Below are 9,525 nucleotides of genomic sequence, written 5' to 3' on the forward strand. Positions count from 1 at the left end.
GGGGTTACGGAAAAACTCTAGTGGCCAGTTGGCTCTTTTTTTTCTTTCTGATAGTTCGGGGTAAAATCCAGACTTTAGAAAACCGCATGTCCTGCAGGAGGAGGAGGACTAAAAATGCCGTGCAGTAAAACTTAAAGACGGGCACCTGGTCACCCTAAACCAGGCAGTGAAGGAGGGTTATCGCCTGCCTAAAAAAGCATTTCTCTTGGTGCACAGCCATCAGCTGGATGTAGCTATGCTCACATCATGTAGTGTAATATTTATTGTACTCTGGACCTTGGCACTGACTTCAGTTAAGTCGATGAAATAGTGTAATCTCTGCTTTTATTCGAGCATTACAGCTCTTTTTCAAAGCTCGACAAAGAGGAGGTTAATATCCAGACCTGCGAATCAATAGCTGCCTGAGTCTGGAGCAAGAAAACTGCTTTGAGCACATGGGACATGTTCTTCTTTGAGCTTCGGTGATGGATGGATGGACCTGGCAGTCTCCCTCTCTGACTGACAGCCTCGCTTGGATATCAGACCCGCCGCCTGTCACAGAGACAGAAACCGGACTGGGCCTCCCGGGTGGCTTTTCATCACGCCAGTGTCGCCGCTGTCCCATCCTTCACTGACCCCTTCTCCCCCCGTCTCTACCCACACACCTCTCCATCTCTCCTTCAAGACTATCCATCCATCCATCACACAGGCCGCCCTTTTCATCCGTGCGCCATCACCGCCAACAAGGCGCACACACGAGTTTCCGACCGCCCTCTTCGTTAAGGCCAATCTGCATGCAGCCCTGCAGAGCTCCAGTCGGTGTCGTTAGGGCAGGAAGACCATCACAAGGAATTAGAGCAGCAGGAAAGACGGGAGCAGAAAAAAGAAACGCCGAGAATTTAATTTCTCTGCGGATCATCCCCCTTTAGCGGGCAGACAGGACAATTAATGTGGCCTGAATTTAAAAAAAAAAAGAAAAAGAAAGAAGAAGAAGCAAGCAAAACAAAAGAAAACATGCAGGTTAATGCGCTCTGGGTCATTTTGTGACCTCAGTAAGTCCCTCACTGAGAACATGAAGTGATTGGGTTGGGCTTTAAAACTTCTCCCATGAAACCTTGAAATACAATTATTACGATTTTATTATTATTATTATTATTATTATTATTATAGACTTCGAGGTTAGCGCATTAAAAATGATAGCTTCAGCTTCAGCAATATGACAGCTTCAGCAATAAATTCAATTCTATTTAATTCTATTTTATTTTGCAGAGCTGTCATTTACAGTTTTATCAGCGGTAATTTGAATGTTTATTACCAGATAATGTTACCAATCAGTCGCTGAAAGGAGTCAGTCATACTCTGCTCACAAACAGACAGCACGCTACGGGCCTTCATTCGCTTTTCCCTAATAACCCACGGGCCTATAATCCGTCGGGGTTCCTCTCTCAGGGGCTCTCAGGAGCCTCTAGGGGACCATTGTGTGCCCCCTCTGTTGACTCAGACGCCATGAATGCCAAAGCTCCCCGTTACTGTTTCCTAAAAATCGCCCCATGAATGTAAAAGTCCAAAGTTAAAGCCTTCGCAGCAGAGAAGTCTCCCCCTGCGCCGGAGCACTATAGGGCGGATTAGCGGCCTGGAAGAGACCGGTCCCTTCTTTGAAGGGATTAAAGTTTAAATGGTTTAAAAGCGGGAGAGCTAGGGTCGTTCCTGGCTGCGCTTTTTTTTTTTTTTGGAAGGCAGAAACGACCCTGGAGAGTTTAACTGTGAAACTGTTTAAGTTTCTCGGTAAACTCACCTCTGAACCCAGCAAAGAGAAAAGCGGACATACAACAAATGGAAGGCCTGGGAGCTGACCGGTTAATGTGGAAATCCAACGGAGGAAAGAAAAACTCACACAATGTAGGGCTGTATTTATTTAAGTGCCTTAAATGTTATAAGGGTTGATGCAGGTTATCCCTGTTAGTTCACGCGTTAAGGAGGTTCGCTGTGATTTTGTTTAAGGATTTGAAAATCGTATAAAATGTTGTGACGCACACACGAAGCAATAAATGAAGTGGTCCATAATTAACTTTTTTTCTTTATTAATATCATGTGTAAAGTCTTTCTCCTGAAGTCAAAAAGACCTTCGTGTACCAGCTGCACTGAGCTGTAACGAATGCGTAACGATATTTTGTGACGGCGATGCCCCAAATATTTTCAAATGTGCATTAAATCGGTGGTTTTGATAAGTAGCGTATTGTAAAACGAAGTCTTTGAGTTTAACAATTCCTAGAAAAAAATCGTAAATAAAATAAAATCGAATTATACAAAAAAGAAAAAAAAGAGTTGGGTCCCTGTAATGACAAATCAGCGGCCTCAGACTTGTTTGTCTCGTGCGGGCCTCATCTGTGATGTTCAGGCAGCATCTACCATCTGAACACAACTAGCCCCGCGCGCCGCCCCGCCTCGAACTCCATCACACGATAAACACCGTAAACAAATCTGATTATTGTCGCTTATTTGTAGTTTAAGCGAACGCGGAGAGGCGAATGCGCGCATGCGCGCGTGTGCAGCGGGTTAATGTCATTAAGGAGCATCAACAGCATCATCATCAGGAGCAGCTGCAGCGTGTGCAGCCTGTGGTCAAAGGAAGGCAGGGCGCGCACGTTGAGACATTTTTATGCGTGCACGCAGGCCAAACTTAATTAATTCCTCGCGTACACGCAAAACCTAATTTTGGTTTGTGGATTTTATTATTTGCTAGAACTAATGAAATACGTGTTAATTTCACGAAAAGCAGCGAGAAACCCCCTCTTTTTTAAAATGGCACCATGCACATTTGGCAGCTACGTGGAGCGCGCGCGCGTCTGCCTGCCTGCCGGTTTCAAAGCCTCCCCGTTTGTGCGCGCGCGTGTCTGTGTAATGGGGGCCGTGTGGGATATGACTTATCACATTGTATGACACCGAACAATAAACTTAAACCAATTTATGAAGCTTCAATGCGTTTATGGTTAGCCTGTTTGGTTGCTCGGTTGTCTCCGCAGCCAGCTCCCTCTCTAGTCCTATACATCAAACTGACGCTCACTCTGGTGACATCTCCGTAAAAGTGATCGGAATCAAATCAAAGCTTTTAATCTCACCAATCACCGTCACATCTGGACGTTTCCCCTCACATAAAGACTTCTGTGGCTGAGCCGCGGATGGTTCCAGGAGCTCGCAGGGACACTATTGACCGGTTATGGAGCATTATTATTATTATTATTATTATTATTATTATTATTATTATTATTATTATTATTAGGGGGGTGAATCTGTTTGTGCATATTTCAGTCGCCTGTGACGATATTAAGCAGACTGTTATGGCTTAAAGTCGTCACATATGTCTTAATATCGCAAAAAACGCTTCACTAGAACCTCCCAGAACAGCGAGGATGTCTATCCCGAGGGTGTGTTTCTCAAGCACGGCGCACATTTTCTTTATAAAATTAGCTTCTTTGTATTCATGTTTTAAAAATAAAATGTTTCCAAGCTTGTAGGCCTGATGTGTTGTTTGGCTACATTCGTGCTTTACTTTAGTTCCTAGAAGACCCATCCTAAATAAATAAATAAATGAAAATCACAGACAAGGTTTCCAAAGCGATCATGCATATTCTGTAAGGTCCAAGTTTTTTCAGAGCGAGTGGCTTCAAAGTATAGCTAGGAGTAAAAAATGAATAAAAATGTATTCATTTAGTTGTTCAAATAATTTCCACCTGTAAACTTTATTCACCAGCTGAATTTTTCATTTAAACAGCTGGAATGAATTAAGCTAAGCACCTACATTAATTTCATTAGTAACACCTGTGTTCGCCCAGGCGACAGGTAGGCCATTACTATGACGTAAACACTGATTGTAGTGTCGCGTCAGTAAAACTCTGAAACAGAGACGTTCGGTTTTGGTCACATTACGGCTGAAAGAAAAACTCTGAACTCACCGGAATCACAAACGTCCGATTAAGGATGCACGCGCGTTATAGCGCGCTGTAATTCTTTTTAGACGCGCGCGATTTAACTCCGCTGACACCTGCTAGCTCGCGATGCTGTGGGCCGCGTGGGCGGTGCAGAGAGCGGTGGGAGGGGAGCAGAGGGGAGGGGGGCTGTCCGTGTCCGTGCTCGCTCACTGGTGGCATTGTCATGGAAACAAGACCACCGCCTTCGCTATTGTCTCGCGCTCTGCCAAGTTTATTATAAACAGCGCGCGAGCCGCTGCGCGCTGTCAAACGGAGCGCGAGCGCAGAGCGAACCTCAGTCCAGGGAGGGGAGCCGAAGAGACGGACAGAGAGAGGGGAGAGTAGGGAGAGAGAGCGGAGCTGCAGAGAAAACATCTGGATTACTTACCAGCCGCGTGACGGTGACATACAAACCTTAAAGCCCACAAAAGCCTGGAGAAACAAACCAACCGCGTCAGGAGATTCTGGAGAAAAAAGTCCAACTCTGACTGGTTTAAACGACTCCCAGCAATCCCAGAAACTAACAGCAGCCTCAGACCCGACTGAAGCCGCCCTGACCCGAGTTTCCAGCGCACTTCTTCACAGACCGGTGTCTGCGCCGGCTGACCTCCATGTATAAGATGGATTACTCATACCTGAACTCCTATGACTCCTGCATGGCAGCCATGGAAGCGTCGGCCTACGCGGACTTCAGCTCCTGCAGTCAGGCCAGCTCCTTCCAGTACAACCCGATCCGGAGCGGCCCTTTCTCCAACCCTGGCTGCACTCCCCTCAGCACGACCAGCTGCACGCTGGGAGCCCTGCGAGAGCACCAGCCCACACCTTACTCCTCAGGTACAGGAACCTCTCCTTGTGTTCCCGTTTCAAGGTCTCCGCAAGATTTCATTAAGACACCAAAAGATCGGCAAGAGAAGGGCGAAATATATGATCATATTTAACTTTTTTATATGACACAAATTTTAAACCCGAGGCTTTTTTCCAAACTATCTTTATTTTAGTGGAAATGACTAAATTAAATATCATGCTTATGAAGGAGATGATGAAATAATAATAATAATAATAATAATAATAATAATAATAACAATAATAATAACAACAATAATAATAACAATAATAATAATAACAATAATAACAATAGAAAAGGCGAATCATTCTTTATTTTTAGCGGGGATAATTATATCATTATTTAAACAAGTAATTAATGTTTGTTGTTCCGCAGTGTCTGTGGATTTTAACTGACTAAAGTGCTGGAGAATCTCATAGTTTCTGTTTGCATTAACAATCTTAGACGGCGAATTATTTTTGTGGCAAAACTCTGTATAAATGAATCCAATAACCCGGCTTATTTAAGCTTATAACAAGGTGATTTTGATTTATTTTTTTCAGTAAGGAAGAATGGTTAACACTTAAAAATGGGTAATAATAACTTAAAAAAAAGAGAGAATAAACAAACAGTTAATGGATTTTTCCCACTAAACATTTTATTATAAATCAACCGATTGTACAGCCTCCCGGTGTCCGGGTTGGTGTGGCCAGATGTCAGCTACGGATGGGTTTAAAACCAATTAATCCTCCTTATTCAGTAACCTTACAAGAGCTATTTTTTTATTTATTTTTAATAACTATTTTAAGAACAGAAAATTTCCCAAAACTTTTTTTACAAAACAAAAATAAACGTAAAAATATATATATATATTTTTTTAAAGTTAAATTAAAAAAAATGCGGCGAGATGAGGCGTGAAATGTTTCGTGGCCTCTGCGACTCAGTGCTCGGCCTCCGCAGTTTTACGCGCTAGTTTAGCCCTATTAAAAAAAAATCTTTTATTAAACGGAAACAACTATTCCCTTTCAGTCCCTTACAAGTTCTTCTCGGACCCATCTGGCCTGAACGAGAAGAGGAAGCAGCGGCGTATCAGGACCACGTTCACCAGCTCCCAGCTGAAGGAGCTGGAGCGCGTGTTCGCAGAGACGCACTACCCGGACATCTACACCCGGGAGGAGCTGGCGCTGAAGATAGACCTGACCGAGGCCCGAGTACAGGTGTGCCATCAGGCTTTTAAATCTTCAGCACGACTGAAATGAAGTGAAAGTCAGGACGTCTGACACTTATATAACAAATAAAACTGTGTATCCGCCTAATGCCCCGTCTTCACCTGTGTATGTGTGTTTCTGTCAGGTGTGGTTTCAGAACAGACGTGCCAAGTTCCGTAAGCAGGAGCGCGCAGCCAATGCCAAAGCCAACAGCTCTGCTGGCACCACAGGCAGCAGCACCAACAACAGCTCTGGAGGGAAAAAGGGCGGGGAGCCAAGATCTTCATCAGATGATGATGAGTCTAAAGAGTCCACCTGTAGCCCCACACCTGACAGCACGGCCTCCCTGCCGGGCTCAGCCAATGGAAACTTGGGGAGCCCTGCCAGTTTGAGCCCCAGTCCGGCTCCTGCCAACAGCAGCTACACCAACACCTCCAGCTCTCCGGTTCTCCAGGGGCTGAAGCCTCCCAGCTGGTCCAGTCTGGGGCCCTCCAACCCGGCCGTGGCGCAGCCCGCTGCCCAGACTCAGGAGATTCTGAAGGCCTGGCAGCCAGCGGACAGTATGACCGGGCCCTTTGCCGGAGTTCTGTCCTCTTTCCACAGAAAACCCAATCCCACCATCAAGACGAATCTGTTCTGAAGAACAGAGCAAGACAAATGAGAAACAAACTGTAAGCGAGAGGAGTTTCTAGCCTTTGTGGAGAGAGACAAGACTTGCCCATTAAAACACTGAATCCGTTGCTGTAGTCTGCTGCGGTCCAGCAAGGTTCTCAGTTCTTCTCTTACCGACTCAGAAAATAAAATCACAGGTCTGCTCACCATCTGCCGTCCAAAAATATTATGCAACAGTGCACACTGTACCTGTAAAACCTACCTTGACACGGGCAGTTTCCTCCCTTTCCTGCAATGACTCCACTCTCACTCTCCGATAAAACAAAGAGAAATACTTTACTTAATAACGGTAAACTATACAGGCCCTTAAACTGTCCATATTTGCATCGTCTTTTCGGTCTGTCTGGTGCACTTACATTCCCACACTCACTGCACTGCAGCAAACTCGGTGGTGCATGGCAGCAGCTCTGATGAGTATGGCGGTCAGGTACGAGTTTAAAGCAGAAATCTAAACATCACACTCTGAAATCTGCTGGGGAAGCAAACTTTCACCCTCAAGCACAACTTCCTCTAAGCCCCCCCGACACACAGGCTTTCACCAGTTGGAATAGGTTCCCCCCTAAATCTCTTTGCCAAGCAGAGCAGGGGCACCCAAAAATCCAATTAGACCTGCCGGGTCTAGACCAGACATCCCCAGTTCACCTCACGCTCCCCCCTCCTTCTTTACTGTATCAAGTCCTCCAGAATCCCACACTCTCGCCGTCCCATCATGCCTTTATCTATCAAACAGTTTGTCAGACTTTTGCAAGGCAAAGAGTTGGAGACTTTAAGGTGTTTCGACTCCATTTTTAGTTCATATGCTGCTACTTCCTCCCCCGTTCTTTGTTCGGAATAAAGCAGATTGTAGCCTGATTATATCTGACGTCTCTGACCGGACTGAAGCGAACAAATGAGTTTGTACAGCAGGTTGCAGTCTGGGTTAGGGTCTTTAGCAGGCTTACGAGTCACACGTTTCTCTCCCATAGGTGACATGTGGGGTAATCTGGCAATACACTGAGAGATGGAGTTTTGTACTGTATCCGCATTAATACTCAGATTTTGTTTCTTCTTTCCTTTTTTTTTTTAGCTTGCGAGAGTTGCTTGTAAATCACCTCTATTGCATTTTGATGAAACTCACTGGTTTCTGAGGAAGAAAAAAAAAGTATTTATTAATATTTTTATTATGTCAGTGAGAAACCTGCGCATTTATTTGAACTGCCCCATAAAGTTTTGTGACTGTAAATTCTGTAATTAGTAATATAAATATTAGGTAGGCTTTGTTTTTGGTTTTTTGCTTTACAGATCCATTTCATTGCAGAGCGCCTGTCTCACGGACCAACGCGTCAACGACAACTATGGACTGACAGAAAGCTCGAGTGAATGAGATGTTATAGCACTACTCTGAATATTCTAATAAATCTACATTATGGAGGCATTACCTGGCACGCGTGGTGGTCTGGCTTCTTGTGTGTGGCATCACCATAACAGTGTTGTGTTTTATGTGCAAACATATACAGGTTGTCATACAAATCCAATTCCAAAAAAGTTGGGATGCTGTGTAAAATGTAAATAAAAACAGAATGCAATGATCTGCAAATCTCAATCTCAGTTAACAACAGAATAGAAAAAACAAACATATGAAATGTTTAAATTGTGACTATTTTATAAAATATGAGCTCAATGAGAATTTGATGGCAGCGATGCATCGCAAAAAAATTGGGACAGGGGCAACAAAAGGCTAGAAGAGTCAGTGGTCCTAAAGAGAAACAGCTGAAGGAACATTTTGCAACTAATTGTGCTAATCGGCAACAGGTCAGTAATAAAAGATGATCAGGTATATAAAATAAAGCATCTTAGAGAGGCGATTCTCCAGTCTACAAATTGCAAAATTATTTTCTAATAATCTTCCTGAACATAAAATTGTGAAGACTTTACTATCTCACCATTCACAGCACATAATATCACCAAAAGATTCAGAGAATCTGGAGAAACTTTGGATAAAAACAGGCCTTATTCTCTCATGGAGATCACAGCATGGGCTCAGAAACATCCATGAATCATTATCTGTGAGCACCGTGCCATCCACAAAGGTTAAAGCTCTATCGTGCAAAGAAGACGCTGCATGTGAAGATGATTCAGGGGAACAATGCACATTTAAAATGTCATCACAAACTGAAACGTGAAATGCTGCATCCTCTGGATGAAAGAGAGGAAGATACTTTCCCATCCTTGCATATTTTAGCAGGATGATGCTAAACCGCATACTGCTGCAAGACTGCAGGTGCTGTACTGGCCTGCCAGCAGAACTTTCACCAAATATTAAAAAAAAACCCAAAAAACAACCCAAACAAACATCTGGAGCAATGAAACAAAAACTATGACAGAAGAGTAAGGACTGCTGATCAGCCAGAATCTGATATCAGACAAGAACGGGACAGCATTCCCCTCCCAGAAGTCTGTCAAGGTTTACGGACTGTTGTTAAAGGAAGAGGTGCAGAATGTTAAACGCGCTCCTGCCATAAAATCAGAGTGATCTTTTTTGTTCTTAAAATCATGATTTTCCCCCCTCAATTTACATAGTTGATATGTTGCCTTTATGACATTTGTAAACCCAGCTCTCTCTTTTTTGAAGCAGGTCTACAGCTCACAGCTTCCTCTGCTGACGACAAACCAAGAGAATAAGTTCATGTTTAAATATGTAAGGGTATTACAATTTAATTGAATAAAAATACATGGGTGAACAACCTACATTAATTTAACATAACCGACGTAGACTGCATGAAGAAACAACAAGAAATGGAGTGTCAGATAAAACAACAAGTCTCTTTTTTCCACTTACAAACACACACACACACACACACACACACACACACACACACAGCACACACACCCACCC

At 43.8% G+C, this 9,525-nt stretch overlaps 1 protein-coding gene across 1 annotated transcript; it reads left to right on the plus strand.

Annotated features, from left to right (window-relative positions):
- Positions 1-3,821: 3,821 nt before the first annotated feature.
- Positions 3,822-9,294, plus strand: phox2a (paired like homeobox 2A). Its single transcript, XM_005933125.3, has 3 exons — positions 3,822-4,781; positions 5,800-5,987; positions 6,124-9,294. The coding sequence occupies exons 1-3, from the start codon at positions 4,559-4,561 to the stop codon at positions 6,616-6,618; spliced, it is 906 nt and encodes a 301-aa protein (XP_005933187.1). The 5' UTR covers positions 3,822-4,558; the 3' UTR covers positions 6,619-9,294.
- The last annotated feature ends 231 nt before the right edge of the window (positions 9,295-9,525 follow it).

This window comes from Haplochromis burtoni, unplaced genomic scaffold (genome assembly GCF_018398535.1).
Source record: "Haplochromis burtoni strain Fernald_Lab_line unplaced genomic scaffold, NCSU_Asbu1 Contig_160, whole genome shotgun sequence".
Taxonomy (NCBI): domain Eukaryota; kingdom Metazoa; phylum Chordata; class Actinopteri; order Cichliformes; family Cichlidae; genus Haplochromis; species Haplochromis burtoni.

What these genes read in the sequence shown, in the direction of transcription:
- phox2a (XM_005933125.3), top strand. Translation starts at nt 4,559, where the DNA reads ATGTATAAGATGGATTACTCATACCTGAACTCCTATGACTCCTGCATG. An exon ending in GCCCACACCTTACTCCTCAG is followed by an intron (nt 4,782 to 5,799) that starts GTACAGGAACCT and finishes ATTCCCTTTCAG; the next exon opens with TCCCTTACAAGTTCTTCTCG. An exon ending in TGACCGAGGCCCGAGTACAG is followed by an intron (nt 5,988 to 6,123) that starts GTGTGCCATCAG and finishes TGTTTCTGTCAG; the next exon opens with GTGTGGTTTCAGAACAGACG.